Below are 20,764 nucleotides of genomic sequence, written 5' to 3' on the forward strand. Positions count from 1 at the left end.
TGGTAAAAGAAAGTAGAATAACCAAGCCTTTTCTGTAAAACAGCCTTGTTCTGTATTGTTTTCAGGTTGACAAGTACCCCAGCAGAAATCTGTACAGATTTAAAAAGCAAACTGACTGCGTTTTTGTTTTAAGAGAAAACAAAGCAGTGTCAGAGTTAAGTATGAATTCACATAGTTCTTTCTGAAAAAAATCTGAATTAGCTAAATAAAATCCCCCAGAGAGACAGTTTTCTGTGAATGAGTAATCTCTTAATGCTGCTTTAGCCCTTTGGAGGGCCTGTGCCAGTAACTCTCAAACTTGTTGAAAATGCAGCCGCCTTTTGGTTCATTTGTTTTCATGGGACCTCCAGAGTCAGCAGCACATCAGAGGAATGAGAGCCCAGCCTAGTTCAGAGCAAATGTAACTCTGGAGAGGGTGAGCCGCTGCTAGCAATTAAAGGTGGGTAGTTACCGGTTACCCACTGGTGGAAACACCTCAAATTGCAGTTTGGCCTTTCCAGCCACCATGGGGAGGGAGGAAGGTGAAGGTGACCTGCTGATGACCGCTGTGACCACCACATTACCACCCCTCTGGGTCCTATCACGCTGTGACTTGTGGATTTCGAGCTGAGCACTTTGTGTGGCTATTCTCAGTTTCCCTCTGTCAGCCAAGTGGGTTTAAATGGTTTGGTATGTGGGATGAGTTTGCCTTTCTCATTTTTGCCTGCAAGAAACTAGGAGTTTTTCATCATTTGTCAGTGGAGAAACGCTGGGGATTGAACCCTCTAGGAGTGAGATCTGAAACTGTTCCAGATATATCAAGAAGTGGGTGTCTATTTATAGCCTGGACTGTAAAATAAAACATATCCACCTGCAGAGTTAAAGCAAAATACTTCAGATAATAAATTTAGATAGAATTATCTTCAGATTCACGTTAGCTTCTTTCACAATAGTTTCACTGTGGTGACAGGTATTCTTTAATGAAGCTAACAGTTGACTTGGTTATGCTTTTCCATATCTCTTAAAAAGTTAATAACTATTTCTTATATGAAAAATTGGCATTATTTCATGAGTGTTTTTAATTAGCTTTGATTAATATGGTGATTAGGCAAAGAAGAATATTGAAATACCTGATATGTTATTATGGTCCTTAAATATTATCCTTGTTGAAAATATGAAGTTACATTTTCTTTCCTTCCTTATCTAATTCTGTATCTTTGTCTTAAACAATAGCTTTACTTACTGAAATTTGCAGTAGTTAACTGTTACGTCTCAGTAAATATTTCTAAGCTGCATAATACGTTAAAAAATGAAGTTTCAAAACTATTTTTTCTTATGTTTATAGCTCTCTTCATAACTCTTCACTCATTGCTTTAGTTTAGTCCAGGTGATTAACTGAATAAAGTAAACAACAGTAAAAATGTCTTTGAAGAACAGTCCATTTCTTACTGTTTGTGAATTCAGTTTTCCAACTCGATTTACGTTTATACTGAGCTGTATATTTACTTCTCCATTTGGCATAGAATTATTGAAGATATCTATTTTATTTGAGAAAATTATTTTCCTCATGTCTATTACTGCTAATTTTTCAAAGAATTTAATATCTGCTTTTTATCAGAACTATTCAGTTTGTTGTCTCTCTAGTGCAATCTCCTGCTCCAGGCAGAGTCCTTTATAAGATCAGACCGAGTAGCTCAGGGTTTTCGGTAGTCGTATCTTCACGATGAATTAAACCTCAGATCACCTCTGTGAAGTGAGTATCATCTATGAGTACCACTGTACCAATTTTACATTTGTGTAAGCCGAGAGATGGAAAGAGTGGTGATTTGTAAAAGGGCACACAACAATTAAGTGACAAATTTGTGAATAGAACTGTTTTATATACAGTTCCCTCTTTTACTTAGAGCAGCCATTCCACTTTTCCACTTCTCTGAACAGGTGGTCACTTTATGAATTTTTCTGTGCGTTTATCGATATGTGACAAAGATGCTCTGGGCTTAATACTTGAAATTATTACAGTCATGCTGCTACACAAGGTTCTGTTTTCCTGAATACTTTATGTTCTTATTAATTTGTCTGTCAGAATACAAAAGAGATTCCCATTTTTTGGAATGTAATGAATCCTGTCAGTTCTCAATTTGAGGTTCCCATCTGCACTATGTATGTTGCTCAAGTCTAGAAGGCAGTCACAGATCCCTGTTCCATCATAAACCCTGATACATTTAGGATCTCTAGTTTGATGCTTTTACTTTCCACAGATGAGGAACGCACCCATTATGAGCTCATTTCCTTAGTATTTTCCTTAGCTGACTCCTTTCCTACATTTTCAGAGTTTAACAGGAATCTCATTTCCATGAAGAACTTCAGAGTCCCCATCTACTGATTGAAGAGTGTATGAAATTTTCTCTCTCCTGTCACTAAATAGGTTTTTGCCCACTTTCTGCTGAACAGTGGTTTCTTAAAGGTTTACCTTCCTTGGAGAATCTTAGAAAGGATTTGCAGTCCTCGGGGTGACGAATGTGAGCAGAAAAATTTTGTCCAAAATACTTATTGTGTTGAGCAAGTAAAGAGGTTTGCTTTTGTGCCTGCTTGTTTTGCTTCTGGCAGAGGATTGCTGTTAGGGCACTCATTTAATTTACTTTGCAGTGGAACAGAAGAAAATTGAGAGAGGGTTGGGGTTGCTTTTCCTGTGCAGGTGCTCCTAATAAAAATGAGGAGGGGTAGTTTGAAGTCTGCACTACTGTCAGCTTGAGCAGGAGGTGTGATAAATCAAGTAAACAGTGCTGAAGAGTAAAAATGAATAATAATTTATTGACAAATTTGTTCCTTTTTTTTTTTTTAACAGAGCTGAATAGTACTGATTTAAAAGACTGCATCAGTGAAAACAGCCTCAGTAGCAATGCCAGTCTTCCCAGTGTACAGAGCTGCCGACGACTTCGTGAAAGAAGAGTTGCGAGCTGGGCTGTTTCATTTGAGCGTCTTCTTCAGGATCCTATTGGTGTTAAATATTTTTCGGTAGGTTTTGAGGGATGGTAAGAGGCTTTTCAAAATACTTGGTATCACTGCAGTAATTTTAGTATATTCCTTTTGCTTTCTCGACACTATCCTTATGTAGGACAGGATACGGGAGTTTGTTGTTACACAGTTGTTATCTGAGCATCTTTCTAAGTTTAAACTGCTTTGCATTTGAATAAGAGTTCGTAGTAATACACACATTGCCATGCATTTCTGTATAGCAAAAGTTTCAGATAAAAATGGTGGCTATACTTTGCTTTGTATCTGAACTTGTACAAAGCTTCTCCATTTTATAAAACACATTTGGTTATATTTGTATCTGTAGCCTTTGAAAAAAGAAAGAAGCAGTAGTTTCAGTGGTTTCCTAATAACTGGTAATCTGTTCATGTTTGCCTACTGAAATGTTGGAAGCTATGTAGAACATTATTTCAAAGATGCAGTGGTTTATCTTCCTGCAAAAGGTTTTTAGAAATACTTTTTGGAAGTAATTAAGGTAGTTAACAGCACTGGTTAAAGCTGCAGCTTGCAGAAGTAGTGTGGAGTATTTTGCAGACCGTAAATTAAGCTTCTTCACAGCACATTTATGAAGTTGTAAGTAGCATCATGTGTTTTATATGTAAGGAAATAGAAGTTTATACACTTTTGCATTTATACACTTTGTTGCTCTGAAAGTCTGTTGCTGATTCTGAATCACAAGGACATTTTGTGCTACCCGAATAGTTTTCACAAAGAGGACATAAAGAAACCAATGCTATAAGAGATGCAGAGTATTAGAATATGCAGTAACTCAGACTCTTTTACTTGATACGAAAGTACATTAAAATATCAAATAATTAATAAGCAGACTTCCATCTTAAATGGTGTAGGAACCCAAAAAGCCCACATTAACAGTGAACACATGTTTGAGGAAACAGAGAAGATGAAAGCAAAATAATGTATCCTGGATATTATGTTCCCTGTCTTTCCACTTTTCTTAGTAGAGTAGCCTACATGATGATGATGATTATTATTATTTTTATTCCTGTCAAGATACTGAGACTTATTCTCAGACTGGAAGAAAAATTACAATTTTAATCTAATGTTAGAATCCACCTGAAAAATGATACAATTTGGGGAATTGCTACTGAAGGTTTAGTTGCTTTCTCTCATAGCTTTTAAGGCACCAGCAAACTTAGATACACTTGGAAGTGTGAGCCTTGGAGTCTGGCATAAAGCAAAGTCATGGTACCTGAAATAAAAAAGCCTTTTCAAGTGCTAGGTTAACAGTCCTTCAAAGAGAAGCCCAGAAAGCCCATGGTCTGAAGGGAGTTACCTACAACCAACCAAAAGATACACATTTCTGCCAGTATTCAAGAACATTGGAGCACCAGTGTTTACTTAATGATTGCATAGTAATGACCTGAGTGCGTTTGGAATTCAGCATGCACAGGCCTTTCCTGAGGACAGCTTTGTCCCAGAGCAGGAATTACTCTCTAAGAAGAAGAGATTTTGCATGTTTTGCAAATACCTTTTGCATAATAGTCTGCTGATTAGAGCAGTGATGCAGGGAGGGAGACACCTGAGTTCAAGTTCCCTCCTCAGGTGGTTCAGACCAACATCTCCAGCTCCCCAGCCATATGTGACAACTGCTGGGCGACATCATCTTCCGACTGGGCCACCACTCATCTCTCTGAGGAGGCCGAATAGTTGTACAGCCAGTTGTGCCCAAGTTGTGTGGCCAGAAAGCAAGCAGGAGATTGACTGTGGTTTCATAGTGAAGGCACTGAGCAGGGAAGTAGGCAATTATCTTCCAGTTCCTGCTCACTAATTTGATGCTCTTTTAATCTGTAATTACATGTAAAATGCAGAAGTGTCCCCTGACTACTCTCTGAATTGTGTTTTATACATTCAGTGTCTCAGGTCAGGTATCTGAAGAACTTTTAGTTTAAATTGAGAGCTTACTAGTGAATTTAGACTCTGTATTGTAGTTTATCTCAATGGCTTTCTTACAGTTGGACTGCCTAAACTCTATGTAGATCTTAAAAGCAGAAGTAATGGTAAATTTTAAGTATTTCTGTGAAGATTCCTCTTAGGCTGCTTTCTGAGACTGCCTTGTATGTTAAGAAAGCTCGAGTGATTCCAGTGTGGCATGTGAGTGAAAGTTGTGGCTTGTGGGCTGAGGTAAAATAAAATTTCCAGTTAAACACAGATACCTAAAGTATAAACAAGCAGTGTTCCAATTAAATTAGATAATTTTTCTGGAGGAACAAGATAATTTTTCTTTTAAAATCTTCTGTCCCACCCCACCCCCTTGATGGCTAAAATGCTTTCAAGAAACATGTGTTAATAGAATATTGAATTATACAGATTTGAATCAGGGACAGTTGTTCAACTGAATGGGGTCCCAGTCTTCATTTGGACTTTTGAGTGCTATAAAGTAAATGTCCAGATTATTGTGTGTTGTACTGGGAGATTGTTTTTCCCCTCTAAGAATGTATTTCCAAGGAGAACCCACGTAACCACATCAGCAAGCAGTGATAAAAGATTTTTTTGTAGTTGCCATGTGATGCAGAAAGATACTGCAATGAATACAGAATTGATTATGGGCACTGCTTGATACACATCTACTCTATTATACTGGTAGAACTGCAATTACAGACAGAAGGTTTCCAGTGTAATTGTTCAATGTATTTATAAATTATTTACATTTTTATTAAAAGTTTATTCACTAGTTTGTACACACTGCTCGACATGAAGTTTCAAACTTTGTCTTTGTACATGCAAATGAGAAATGGTTTCTTCTCAATTATATACATTTAGAAAGAAATGAGAAAGAGGAGAAGCTCTAGGCATATATTGGTAAGGCATTGATATTTATTTTAGAAGAAAACTGGACTGTGAGGCTGATTGAAATGTTACTATTATGCAAACTTATCAAGTTCTATAAATATGTTGTTTGAAATTGCAAGTAACTTATTTTCTTTGAGACATTTATTTGCTTTTTATTTTTCCCCTAGGACTTTCTACGGAAAGAATTTAGTGAAGAAAATATTTTATTTTGGCAGGCCTGTGAATATTTTAACCATGTACCCGCACATGATAAAAAAGAGGTAAGTCCATGTTGTATTTCAGTACGTGATGTTGCTTTCTAAAGATTGTTACTTCTTCAAGATTACTGAAATGATTTGAACTGTGCTTGGTCTTTGTACTGTGACTTCACTAATATATAGGGTTGGAGTCTAATTTTCTCAGTCCCCTCAGAGTACTGTCCCACGTTTAAGATGTTGGATATATTTAGACTGCAGTAAAGTGCAGAGGTAGCTCTGTACAAATGAGTTAAGGTAGATTGGATATTGAAAAATGGCTTTCTGCAGCTGCCCAGGGCAAGTGAGTACAGAGTAAGTTAATTTAACGTGTTAAGGAGAGGCACAAATTGGCCTCTGTTGTGCTCCTTCAGCTAGACTGCCTCCACTGACCAAGATAATGTGCTTATAACTAACGTAGATCTATCTGCTGCTGTGAGTGTAGTCATCTGTGTTCACAAATGATGAGAATCTGTACCTCATCCTTTGAAGACAGTCCTGTGTAGGTCAGACCATTCTGGTGAATTTTGCGCAGGTTGGCAACACTTCTCGACACCTCAGCCCAATCTAGTCCGGTTCATGCTGGGGAAATGGTTTCATCTTGCAAGTCCTTCTTTCCTATTTTGTGGACCATTGAGGTTTTCCCCACTCTTTTCCGTCTTCAAACTGTGTGTTTGCTGAACATTCTCCTTAAGGGCTTTGAAATCAGTTTGATCCTTTTTTTTTTTTCATTATTTCCAGAATGTAGGTATTTCAAAATAAACAAGTTAAAAACAGAACATAAATGTTTTTAACAGGAAATATTCAAATATTTTTTCTGACTTCTAGAAATTGAAGCATAGAGGATTTATTTAAGTAGTAAATGTTACATAAAAGGTCTGAAATCTGAAAAACTCTGTTCTCCTTCGTAAGACAGTATTTGGTGTGCTCCACCTTTTTTATTTTTAAAGTTTGGTTATTTTGAGTTTTATTCTGATGGCAGCTTTTACTACATAAGTAATATCTGATGAATATATTTAATTTTAAAGGAAAACCCCTATTTATATGCTAAAACTAAAAAAAGCTATTAAGTGAAAAATACTTGTATATTAAGGAGACTGGAGTGGCTGTATATTTTTGTGTGGAATATATCGATATATAAAAGATACCTGTATAAAAATACGTTTGCAAAGCAAACATACATTTAGTCTTTCTTTTCTGCAGCTTTCTTACAGAGCTCGGGAGATCTTCAGCAAGTTCTTGTGTAGCAAAGCTACAACCCCAGTTAATATTGACAGCCAGGCACAGCTGGCGGATGATATTCTCAATTCTCCACATCCAGATATGTTCAAGGAACAGCAGCTTCAGGTAACCACAGAAAATGACTGTTGTACCATTTATGTCTGTTATCTTTTCATCTGAAGTGCTTTAAAATCCATAAAAGTAGTTTCACATGCTGCATGTTTCACTATGCATGAAAAGACAGAGGTCAAGATCATATAGATTCTATTAACAGAATAAAAAGAGGCTGTATCATAGAATCCTGCTTGACTTTCTGTACATTTGCATCTGTGTGGAAAATTGACACTAACCAAAAAATAATCTGAAAAATACTACTATTGACGTGAAGGTTTAGTGCAAGTAAATAATGCCATGTGGTGCAACAGTATTACATATGGTGTTTGCATATGGTTGCTTCTTCTTTTCTTTAGTGGACAATTGTGTACACAAATAGTGTCTAATTTTGGTTAAAGTAATTTGTAAAATATGTCTGTTGTTTTGAAGGAGTCCTTCCCTTGTGCTTTAATAGAACTGTCAAACAAAGAGCTTGTTGAAGCTCTTGGTGTCTGAAGACCTCTGAAGTGGATCCATTTTAAATAATTTTTGATGTTGGGAACAGAACAGTTATATAACAACAGGATACATTTCACATTTTCTGTAGAATTTAAATTTCTTCTTTTTTCTCTTAAGTAATCTCTTTGGTAACTCCTACTCTAATAATTTATTAGTAGAAATAATTTTGAGAACATGTTATTTAGAAATCAAGGATATAGATTTAACCACATAAATGAAACAGGTCACAGTCTTCATCTTCGTGCAGCATGAGATTGCATGATTTGGGGGCACAAGAGCAGGTGGGTGTAGTATCTTCCTCCATCTGCAAAGCAGAGATGGCAGGTAGGTCTATCTGCTGGTCTGGTAGCTTCTAATGTTACAACCCCTGCACCTACCAACGTGTGAGGCTTCTGTGGGAATTACCAGCCCTGATCTTCCCAGAGATTTTTTCCTGCATTGTGGCTTTGTAGAGGCCATGCCTAAATTCCTATTCGTCCTCTCCCAGTTGTTTGGTGGAGCAGAGAGTGTTCTAACAAATCTGGTGGCTGGGCTGATGCAGGTTATTTTCTTTCTTTGAAAACACCGTGTCCTTAGGTTGGAGGGCTTATAAGATGGGTGAAAGTGCTGATTTGAAGTGCTGCTCTGGGTCTAATCCATGTGGCCCATCTGGGCTTGACCTGCTTCTCTTGGATAATCAATGCCTGTGCAGTTCTTCTGTCAGATCCCTTAGTCCAGCTTGTTCCTCCCACTGAAAAATTATTTGAAGCAGGATGAGAGTTACTGCGGCCAGAGTAAGCGGCCCTGGAGCTGGGTGTGCCAACCGAGGTACTCAGGGTGTGTTGCCGGGCTGAGGTCAGTGCTGTGCAATCACCTACCTTGATGGCCCTTCAGATCTTGGTTGCACCAAGTGGTGGTTCTGCAGTAGGTCAGTTTGTGGTTTGATGGTTTGATGAGGCTTGATGACCTCAGGCACACATGGCTGTAGGTATTTGTAGTTATTGCAACACACCCATAGACTTTCAATGTTCAGCTCATGGTGCTGTTACCATCTTAATAATGTGAAGGCTCTGAATTTGTGGTCTTTCATGAGATTTTTTAGATTTCAGCACTGAGCACAGAGTACAAGAGTGCTGACCTGTGCTGGTCATCAATTAAGTGTTACATGATGCTGAGGAATGGGAGCATTTATGTGTAAAGTTCAAATGATGCTTTTATAAGCTATGTTTCCTTTTTAATTTGTAAGAACAAGTAGCATCTGCTAGATCTTTCCAAATAAGCAGAACTCATTAATGTGCAAATTAATATGATAATAATGCTAAAAATAGGAAATTGGGGCTGTAGAGTGGGCTAGAGACATAGTAGGGCAGATGATGATCAGCTCAAGGTAAATTTGTTGAGCTGTCATCACTCTGTCCAGCAAAGTTAGAAGATCAGAATGTTTTTGCTGTATTAAATATACTTAGTTTGCAGACTTCATCTCTTGAATAACTCTCCTTGTGTCTCTTAGTTCTCTGCAATATTTTCTTTTAATCTTCCTACCTAGCATGGAATAACAATTTCATCTTCTTTTGGTACTAGTTTCCGAGACAGGAGGCAACTCTGAAAAGCTTCATTTTTCATCCTGAAACTGTATTAAATTTAAGTTATTAGTGTTGGCTGTGCTGTAGAATCATACCTTATATTTTGGGGGCACAAATTGCATTTAGCTTAAAATATTGTGATTTGTCAAGGAGTGCAACCTCTGTAAGTTTCCTTTTCTTAAAAACCTCAAGGACAGGTGAAGTTTTTTGTATTTTTCATTTAGCTTGGTTTTTGCATCTGTGTTGGTGTTTGCAGACCGTATTTACCGTTTTCCCCAATAACCTTTTATCAGCAGTGCATTTGTGAATCCTTGAGGCTGAGGCATTTTGCTTTCTTATAATTGCACCTCCATATTTTATGCTGTTTTGGCAATACACCGCAGTACTGTTCTCTGAGTTCAGCAGAACTTGAGAAATGTTTCAAAGCCATGTATGTTGTGTACGCTAAATAATTCACTGAGCCTTGGCCTGAAGACTGTGTGTGCTCCAAAACTAGTCGCCTTTTTGAATTTTGCCAGTGTACCTAACTGTGGTAAGGGAAGGATTGTATTTTTCATAGCATGAGAGATTTCCCTTAGTGAGCAGTTTTACAAGTAGGGAGAGTCACTGATGCTGGATTATCTCTGGCACTGCATTGAGGGCACCTTAGTCTTTGTGTTGAGCTGTTTCAGCCTGGTAAGCTGGCAAAAGTAACCCTACGAAAGTATTTTTTCTGTAGCTTACCATGTGGAAAAGTTTGTTATGAGCCCCCAGAAACACGGCAGGTAGCCCCAAAGAGGGCATGGGAATGTATGGGGGAAAGGCAAGAATGTGGAAGTCAGCATTCAGTTTGAATTATGTTTTTGTGAGGCTGCAGCATCTTGCTGATTGCCGGAAAAGCTTTGGGCTAATGTTTGTTGAGAAGAATGTCTTTGCACAGTCTGAAAAATGATTTTATTCAATATATTCATCAATGACTTGAATGAGGGAATAGGGTGTACTATCAGCAAGTTTGCTGATGACACCAAACTGGGAGGAGTGGCTGACACACCAGAAGGCTGTGCTGCCATCCAGAGACCTGGACAGGCTGGAGAGTTGGACGGGGAAAAGTTTAATGAAATATAACAAGGGCAAGTGTAGAGTCTTACATCTGGGTAGGAACAATCCCAGGTTCCAGTGTAAGTTGGGGAACAACCTGTTGGAGAGCAGTGTAGGGGAAAGGGACCTGGGGGTCCTGGTGGACAGCAGGATGACCTTGAGCCAGCACTGTGCCCTTGTGGCCAGGAAGGCCAATGGCATTCTGGGGTGTATTAGAAGGGGGGTGGTCAGTAGGTCAAGAGAGGTTCTCCTGCCACTCTACTCTGCCCTGGTGAGACCACATCTGGAATATTGTATCCAGTTCTGGGCCCCTCAGTTCCAGAAGGACAGGGAACTGCTGGAGAGGGTCCAGTGCAGGGCAGCCAAGATGATGAAGAGAGTGGAGCATCTCCCGTGTGAGGAAAGGCTGAGGGAGCTGGGTCTATTTAGCTTGGAGAAGAGGAGACTGAGGGGTGACCTCACTAATGTTTATAAATATATAAAGGGTGAGCGTCAGGAGGTTGGAACCAGGCTCTTTTCAGTGACAACCAGTAGTAAGACAAGGGGTCATGACTATAAACTGGAACACAGGAGGTTCCACTTAAATTTGAGAAGAAACTTCTTCTCAGTGAGGGTGACAAACACTGGACCAGGCTGCCCGGGGAGGTTGTGGGGTCTCCTTCTCTGCAGACATTCAAACCCGCCTGGACACCTTCCTGTGTAACCTCATCTGGGTGTTCCTGCTTCGGCAGGGGGATTGGACTGGATGAGCTTTTGAGGTCCCTTCCAATCCCTAACATTCTGTGATTCTGTGATTCCACCTGCAACCGGGCCACTGATGGACTTCCCTGGAGACTCTTGGAAATACCAGAACCAGTTGGGTGGCTCACACTGTTTTTTGCTTGTGGGGAATTTGTGATGTCCAAAGAAGGATGGCATTCATAATATTTTTTCAGATATGCTTGTTTACAACTGCTTCAGCTTGAGCAATTAGACATCATAATAGTATTTAAATGTCCCTAGCTGGACCATACTATTGCATGTTGTGATTATATCATATTCCTGAATTTTAGACCATGAACTATTTTTTGTTCACAGCTACCTTAAAACACACTTGTATAATTTAATCCTGTCACATATAGTACTGGTGTAATGACCTTTAAAAATATTTAACATGTTTAGCTTGCTGTGCATTTCACATAGAATGTACAAAGGCATAAATGCTATAAAAACGGCTCTGAGGATGGTGTTGTCAATACTCCACAGCATCTCAGCTTCTCATGCACTTTGCACAAATTGTAGCATATTTCTGAACCTATGCTGAGGGAATAGATCAAACAATGTTTCACTTTAGATTGGTGGAGTGTATTTAACCAGGTCTACACAAAGTCACGTCTACTGCTGTGTACAGGTTGATGTCCTAAATTTTGTGGGAGTTGGTTGTTGCAAAATAGCTGTCTTCTCAATGTGTTATTTAAGCTTATGTAACCATTATCCGTTGCACTTTAATTTCAGATCTTTAACTTGATGAAGTTTGATAGCTATACTCGCTTTCTCAAATCCCCCCTTTACCAAGAATGCATCTTAGCTGAAGTAGAAGGTCGTCCTCTTCCTGATCCCCAGCGTGTTCCCAGCAGCCCCACTTCTAAACACAGTATCAGTTCAGAGAAGTCCAATATCTCAACACCGAAAAAGGTGACTTTTGCATTGTCGTTATCTGAAAACTATGTTCTTAAATAATGTTTTTCAAGATCAAGGAAAATATATAAAAAACAATTAGAATGTTTGTTTGGTGGTGCTAGCAAATATAATTACAAAATCTTTACATACTCAGGAAAATACTTTTTTTTTTCCTTTTAAATCCATACATTTTGATCAGATTTCTAGCTATTGACTTCCTGAATATAATTTTAAGACTTTGCTATTATTTACATGTATATGTGTACAAATAAAAAATAATTATTTTAATGCATCAGTTCGGAAGCTTATTTTGATTTTAATATTGGAATTAATATGTGATATTTTAACCTTTGCTGAGAGCAGACATTTAATCAGAACTTATTGGAGAAGGCTTACCCTAATCTAAGTCGTCTTTGCAGAGGATAGTTTTTTAATTTCTTATTCTGTACTGTAAAACAAACACCGTTGCTTGAAAATAAGACCAGTATTCTTACTGATCTCCTAACATGATTTAGAGTTTATTTTTAATTCATGTAGATAATAGCACCATAGTATTACATAACTATATGGGTAAATTGTAACCTTGCATTTTTCATGTCAGTCACTACACATTAGCCCAGGGGTGTCAAACTCATTTTCACTGGGGGCCTCATCAGCCTCGTGGTTGTCTTCCAAGGGCCAAATGTAATTTTAGGACTCTATAAATGTAATTGGTCCTGCATTTAAACAGCCCTAAAATTACATTCAGCCCTTTGAAGGCAACTGTGAGGCTGATGTGGCCCCCAGTGAAAATGAGTTTGACACCCCTGCATTAGCCCATCTGATATTATGTATTTTTATGAGTAGGAGCCTTTTTACAAGTAGCATTTTAAGGAATATCATAATAATCTAACAAGAGTAGTAGCTTGTTAAAGCAAGTTTAGTTTAATATCAAATGTTCCTGATGTTTGTATTCTTCAGCAGTAATAAATACTTTGATTATGCTTGTAAATGTTAAACAATACTTAGTCTTTAGATGCAGTTCGTGTTCAAACCTAGGAAAAATATATGAAATACCAAAATATAATTCTGTGGTTGAAAAGCAAGGCAAATGGCCTTTCCACATTAATTTAGACATTACTGGTGAGATTTGGAGAGTTCTTTCACATTTGCAGGAGCTCTTTGTGGCTTGTTTCCAGCTACTGTTTTTTACTCCCTACCAAGTAGCACATTTCCATCTATGTATTTATTTTTATTTCCACTGTCTCTTTTTTTTTTTGACTGCTACTGAGAGGGATGCTGGCAAATACACTTGTGAGTGGGGTAAAGAAGGCAGCTAACCTGACCATCACACTTTCATTTTGGGAAGAAGTGTGGGAAGGTTTATTTTAGATAATGTACTTACAGCTGTGATCCAGCCAATAACTTAGTTGTGTTTTGGTGACAGTTAAGTGGTAAATCAAAGTCAGGAAGATCTTTAAATGAAGAGTCAGGAGAGGAGGACACTGAGAAGAAAAAAAGGGGAACATTTTTCTCATGGTCAAGAAGTAAAAGTTTGGGAAAATCACAGAAGAGAAAGGAAAATGGTGATTATCCAAATGGTGAGTAGTCACATCCCACTTTGTTGCAAATTTTGTTTCAGCAATAGATGTGACAAATGTTACCATTTTTAGTTTGCATCTAAGCAGATCTTTGGCTGTGGCAGAAGGAAGAGAAACTGTCAGAAGCCGTAGTGTAGTTAGTATCACTGGAAGTTTTGTGGAAGGAGATGTACAATAAATAGATAAGAAGTATGAAAATATTTAAATATGTTTTTCTTGACTTTTTTTTCAGCTTTCCAGTAGACTCTGCATTTCTGTGTGCTGGCAATTGCTTTTTCAAGCAGAGAGCTACTATTTTTATAGTAAGATAATTTCAACTCTTTACAGAGAAGTTCAGGAGCTTTATATAGAAATAGTGCTATAGTTACAGCTATAAAAAAAATTCCTCCATCTGCATTATCCTACTTTTCTTTCTTTTGTTAGTACCACACAGGTATGTTCACTTTTGAACACCTTCACTACCTGTTTCCACCTTTCCTGAGTAAAATGAAATCAGAAGAGTCAGAGTTGTGTAAACCTTTTTAATCTGCTGTTTTATTATTATATTTAACTATTTTTAATAGTTTAAGGAAGAGTTCCCCTGTGAAAGCTCCTGTATGTGGCCTCTAGAGGAAGAGATGAAAGTTTTGCAGTAACTCAATTGAGTTAAAAATAACAGAGAAATTCCATTGAAGCAGCAAATTTGGACCATATTGTTCATGTGGTTTCTTCTTCTCTGTTTTCTAGTAAAGGCCCAAACCCACAAGATACGTTTTATCGTATGGATATTTTAAGTGTTTGCATTGTATTCCTGTGAAGACGTCAGAGGCATTTGCGAGGATTATAGACTTAAACTTCTGAAAGTGACCAGTGATTGTCTTAGGTTTTAGTTTTCTAACACCATACTTGCACTTTTAGAAATATTTATCTCTTTTCAAAATATCTGAAGAGGTAGAATAACTTTAAAAATCATTATAAGAGTAAAAATTAAAAAAAAAATTATATTTTCTTTCTAATATAAAAGCAAGTGGGGTTATTCAAGAGTTACTTAAACAAGAAAAACTCGACCAAATCTTGTTTTGAATTTCTGTGGTTCAGTGCACAGAAGTCTGAAGATCTGGTGTTTTTTTCCTTTAATGAAAAGAAATATTTTTCTGACCAGAGGAGCTAATATTTGAAACAGCTTTCTGTATTATAATAAATAATAAAAATAAGCCTTTTTACTGATTGCTGATTCTTTCCACAAACAGATTCTATTCAGTCCAATGGATTATCATACCGACGGGAATCACAAGGCTCCATGTCATCAACTGCTAGTCTTGACTTGGTAATGGCTGGCTCTTAATAATGCAGTGAAAACAATGAATTACTATCTTTTTAAGTAGTGTGAAGTAATTTGTTTGAAGTAATACTTTGAGAAAGGGTCTTTAGGTGATGCCGTTAGAGGGTAATATTAAACAATTTTAGGATACTAGAAATGTAATGGAGCTTGTGTTCATATATTTTGTCTTTGTGACAGAAAGATATCATTTGCATCTTGTCTGTCAGGCACCAGTAAACTTCCAGAACAAAAGTTTGTCTTCCAAAGGGAGCCACTCTAGCTCTTTCTAAACAGCTTTTTATGCCTACCGGAGTTTTGATACTCTGTTCCGAACAATCACATGTTAAAGCAGTCCCTCTGCTTGACCTGTATGCAAGCTGTGTTAGACTGATTTCTGTGGTACCAGTGTCTGTCGTGCTTCTGTCCTCTCCATTTCTTTTAAAGTTGTGAATTTTTTGTCTAGTCATTACGATTGTACTCTTCTCCTAAAATCCTAGAAAAGAAGAGATAGGGAATTTCATTGCAAACCATAGTATGTAGGAAAATATGTGTACCTCAAATCCTGTGTTGTTTTCAGCCTCTTGTCAAGAAAAACATTGAGGTGCTGGTGAGAGTTCAGAGAAGGGCAGCAAAGCTGGTGAGGGGCCTGGAGCACAAGTGTGATGAGGAGCAGCTGAGGGAACTGGGGCTGTTCAGCCTGGAGGAAAGGAGGCTGAGGGGAGACCTTATCACTGTCTGCAACTACCTGAAAGGAGGTTGGTTTCTTCTCCCAAGTAGCAAGTGATAGGACAAGAGGAAATGGCCTCAAATTGCACCAGGGAGGTTTAGATAGGAAAAAATTCTTCACAGAAAGGGTTGTCAGGCATTGGAACAGGCTGCCCAGGGCAGTGGTGGAGTCACCATCCCTGGAGGGGTTTAAAAGGCGTTTAGATGCAGCACTTAGGGACATGGTTTAGTGGTGGACTTGGCAGTGTTAATGGTTGGACTTGATGATCTTAGAGGTCTTTTCCAACCTAAACAATTCTTTGATTCTAAAATCAGTGAAGACACTGTGATTTCTAACCATCAAGTTCTACCTTTGCAGTGTAAATCTAATGAAATGCAAAATCGAAACAGTATTAATAATAGAACATCATTGTAATACTTCATTTTAACTACATCGATGTGGAGGAAGAGTATAGAAAAGGAAATTTTCACAAGTTCTTTTGTAGTCTTGGTATCCCTCTAGTAGACTAGATTCTAGCAACTGTAATTTTGCCTATGCTACAAATACTGATTAGGAAAGCGAGCAAAGCAACGTCATCTTTATTTCTGTTGCAGAAAAGTCTTAAGAAACAGAAAATACAAAGCCTCCCTACAGCAACAACCTCTGTTTTTTTCTCCCACTCCAACTGAGTGTCAGAAGGTTACCGTGATTTAGATGAGAAGCAACAAGTTAGAGAAGAGAAAAAGCACAATGAGTACCCTAATAAAAGACAATATTTTTGTATTGTCCTTTTAAGTTCTGATTGAGCTCTTTGTTAAATGTTTAAAGAGGATTGTGATATTTTGTAGCAGTGTTGCTATTCTACTGTTACTCTAGAATAAAGATAAATGCTGTGCCCTTTAGGCTTAGCCTTCTGTTCTCTCTAATAAAAAAACCCATGATCATTAAGTGATTTTTTTTTTTTAATTCTCTGTGGTATATTTGTATGTGTAGTATTCAGATTATGCTAAAAGAAAAGGAAATTGTGTTTGAGGAACCTGATGTTTAAAGGTGTTCCTCATCACTTAATGTTGATTCATGATGTGCCAATTGAAATTCTGACATCAGCAGGTCATTATTGAGTACAGACACTTAACAATTTGGAAGCTAAATAAGATTTTATTTACTACTTACACTTGTTGATTAGGAGTTCTGTTCTATAATTTGAGAATATTGTAACGTGTTTTATGCACTCACTTCATCTCTTCTTGAAATACATTTAGATTTGTGAAGTGCTGGTGTCTTTATCTAAACTGTTTTTTTCAGGTTTTTAAATTTATCTGGTATTTGTGATATTTGGAAGGATTTCTAAACTGTAAACATGGTAGATAGTGTGCTTCTTAGTTTGATTTGTACAGACTCTAGGCATATTCCCACTTTTCCCGTTGGGGACTGACTTTTCTTTTCTCCTATCAAGTCGGAAACCTCAAGATTACCTGCATTTGTACCAGATAAAGAGAAATCTCCCAAATACTGCTGTATAAACCTTCCGGATGGTTCATCCAGCAAAATGGCTGTTAAATCCGGATTCTCTATCAAAGAGGTGCTATCTGGGCTCTGCGAGAAACATGGCATTAACATAGCTGCAGTGGACCTTTTTTTAGTTGGAGGTGATAAGGTATTGCATTTTCATACTTATTTTGCTAATGAGAAATCCTGTTCTCTCAATAGTAATGCTTCTTTCTGGTTCTGCCTATAGCTTTACATTGGCAGTACTGAGGTTGTGCTGTCTACATTACAGAAAGCAGAAGAGCTTATGACAAGGATTTCCTGATAATAATTAGTTAATTCGGATATCTAGTCCACATAGGTTATCCAGGGAAATGATTAGCTTGTACTTAATTGAAAGTATCCAGAAAGAAAACAAATGTGTTGTAATAGGTGGTACTTCATTAAAACAAAGAAACATGATGACATTCAGGTCGCCAAAATAGAAATGAAATGAATTCATGCTAGTATTAAGGTATATGTTTTAATGCTGAGGAAAACTTCCAGTACAGCAGTCCATGTTGGTGGTAGGTGATGTCTCATATTCCAACAGAAGTATCTCCAAATCAAAGAGAAACTGGATGTGAAACACTTATTGCCCTAAATTTGTGCTTGTGATCCATCTAGATGTTTACAATGAGAAAAGTCAACGAATGTGCCTGTTGTTTTAAATCTTTTAATGACTGCTAACTTGCCATATATTCTAATGTGTCATTCCGTATAATAATTTATTTAAGTTGAAGGGCCTAGGCTTGTTTTAAAACGCTGATTTCCTGAGTACCTTCTGGCTCCAGTAGATTTTAAAGTTTGGTCATTATCTTACAACTGGCCAAAGTAAAAAAATACACTTTCATCGTGTTGCATATTATAAATGAATATCTGCTGGAATGCACACAACCTATATTAATAATCTGCTAAGTTATCTGAATTTTTTTAACCGCTCAACTGCTCATTTTTACATATTTTAAAATGAATTTGCTCTCTTCTTTTGTTCCTCACATATGCTCTGTAGCCACTTGTGTTGCACCAAGACAGTAGCATCTTGGAGTCTCGGGACCTACGTTTAGAAAAACGCACTTTATTTCGGTAAGAGTCAACAATACTGTCTTCCTTGGCATTTTCCAGCCTGGTTTCCATTTTGCGTTTTGTAAGTGCACTGAAGTCTTGTCAGTTACTTGTGTAGTTAATGCAGAAAAGAATTTGTCTGAATCCAGTAAAAAATCCAGTTAGCCACGCAATGCAACATCTTTGATTGTAATCCAGAATCCAGCAGCAGGGGATCTAAGGTTCCCATTCATTGTACAAACATGGTAGAAGAAATAGGTGTTTCTATCAAGCAAGGAGTCTCATGTGAAGAAGGAAGGTGAACTAATATTTGTAACTGAAAACTATTGACTTCCACATTTTACTTCTTAAAGTAGAAGTCCATTTTTACTTCAGATTGCAGTAACACTGAGGCAGGAGATACACATTTAGCATGGGGATATCTCTGAGCTACACAAGTGCCTAAGTTAGATGTTCTACCTATGTTTAGGCACTGATATCCTAGAGATTTAGAGCCAGCTGCTTGGTGCTTCCTCTACAGGTAATGCTGAGATTGGGGCATCTCCAAAAGGTAATTCTGATGAGTGCAACCAGAGTAGGGATAAGTGGGAGAAATACAGGCCCACAGGAATGTTCCAAACTGCATAGAGCAGCACCTGGTGAGTTTTAAATGCTGCAGGAGGGAGCTTTCTGGATTGCTGTCTTGGGTACAAGTGGGAATTTGATGTTCCAGTTAGGGAAATATTTAAATATTATTTTGATAATTAATATTATTCTGATAGTTAAATATTATTCTGATGTCCAACTGCTCAAGCTGAAGCAGGTGTGAACAAGCATATAGGACAGATCTGCCAGCCCAGAGGGACCTTCCACATCAAGAATGAGATGGAAGTTGAACTGCAAGTCTCCTAGTCCAAATCCTAAATGCAACAATAAAAAAAAAATAAGCCTTTAAGAATAAATGGATATTTTTATTGAATACAGGTTCCCATTCAGTTGTATTTGTAATTATGTGCCTAACTGGCAGATTACAGTAAGACTACTAATTGTATAAATAGAAATTCATCAATTGTATAAATATAAATTCATCTGCATATAGATTTATAATCTTGAATCTTAAGTCGATGTTTTAATATTATTATTAATGTGGTTATAATATAATTCAATACATAATGTACTTAGTATTATGTAATATTGTTTTATAGTATACAGTTTTTTCAAAATAATCTGTTTCTATTTTTTCCAAAATGCCAGAAAATATTTTAATGTTCCTAAATTCTAAAAATCCAAAGTTACACTATGAAAACTCTTGAAATAATTATTGCAGGAAAAAGTCATGAAGTAGAATGTGTTTGTGTTACATTATTGAGTTATGCTTTTGTCGCGGGTTTTGATTGCCGGGTGACAATAAAACCCTGGCAGATGTACTGTTAACCTCCTCTTCTTCCCCCACCACCTTCCCACTTTTGCCCCTCCCTCTCCCCCATTCGCACTGCAGACAGACAATTGGGAAGAAAAGAAGGACAGAGAGAAGAGAGTTGGAAAAATTGTTTTACTAATGCTACTAATAAGAATAGAGAAAATAATACAAAATATACAAAACCAATCTTGAAAGTCCCAGCAACTGCAGAGCTGGCACCCGAAGTCCTGGACTGGACTCTGCAGCCAATTGGAGCTGGATTCAGTCTGTCACTAGGCCTCAGTTTGCAGGGACAACTAGCAAGATACTCTCCTAATGTCGACCATAAGCAAAAAGGATGAAAAAGGGACGAGATCCTCGTGATCTCCACTTTTATATGAAGTATTCATGTGAATGGAATGTTATACACAGTTGGTCAGTTTCTTGGTCACCTGTTTCTCGTTGCCCCTCTCGCGAGATGTCCATCCATGCTTATCAATAAGTTTGCATTCCATTGCTATGTTTACCAAAACATGTATCTGGTTCTCCAGGAAAATGCAGCTGATATGAAGGCTTTAGCTGACAGGCAAATTCACTAAAAGAGAAACTTGTTTTTTAACAAAACCAGGACAGCTTTTGAAGTGAATAAAATTTGTCAGGCATTCTTCATTTTGGCTTTATATTAATTTTCTTTAGGAAGTAGGGCTCGTTTCTATTTGAGTACTTCAAATTAATGAATATGGTACAGCGTATTCAATCTCAAAATTGAGATTGAGCAGTCTTTTATTAGGTGTGAGTTTGTTGAGTTTCCAAATTAAAAAGGAAATTTAAGTAGGCAGTACCATATGTTACTTGTGTGTTAATTAGAATGTAGAAGTGTTCTACATTAATCCCTTCTGTGGGTAGGCACTGTGTAAGCAAAAATATTCAAATATTTTGATTATTTTCAGACATAAGACAAAGACTATGTGGATGTACTTGGTTACCTGTCTGCCACTTCTGTGTCAATTACCAGTTAATG

General features: G+C 37.4%; 1 protein-coding gene across 6 annotated transcripts in view; it reads left to right on the top strand.

Annotated features, from left to right (window-relative positions):
* RGS12 (regulator of G protein signaling 12) overlaps positions 1–20,764 on the top strand; it is a 93,400-nt gene that overhangs the window by 48,871 nt on the left and 23,765 nt on the right. For all 6 annotated transcript variants that reach the window (XM_065836647.2, XM_071808522.1, XM_065836644.2 and 3 more), the window contains 8 exons: positions 2,825–2,994; positions 5,991–6,083; positions 7,260–7,403; positions 12,023–12,202; positions 13,614–13,767; positions 14,997–15,073; positions 17,230–17,430; positions 18,313–18,386. In XM_065836647.2, the coding sequence (XP_065692719.1) occupies positions 2,825–2,994; positions 5,991–6,083; positions 7,260–7,403; positions 12,023–12,202; positions 13,614–13,767; positions 14,997–15,073; positions 17,230–17,430; positions 18,313–18,386 (1,093 nt within the window). The remainder of the gene's footprint in view (positions 1–2,824; positions 2,995–5,990; positions 6,084–7,259; positions 7,404–12,022; positions 12,203–13,613; positions 13,768–14,996; positions 15,074–17,229; positions 17,431–18,312; positions 18,387–20,764) is intronic.

Source organism: Patagioenas fasciata, chromosome 4 (genome assembly GCF_037038585.1).
Source record: "Patagioenas fasciata isolate bPatFas1 chromosome 4, bPatFas1.hap1, whole genome shotgun sequence".
Taxonomy (NCBI): domain Eukaryota; kingdom Metazoa; phylum Chordata; class Aves; order Columbiformes; family Columbidae; genus Patagioenas; species Patagioenas fasciata.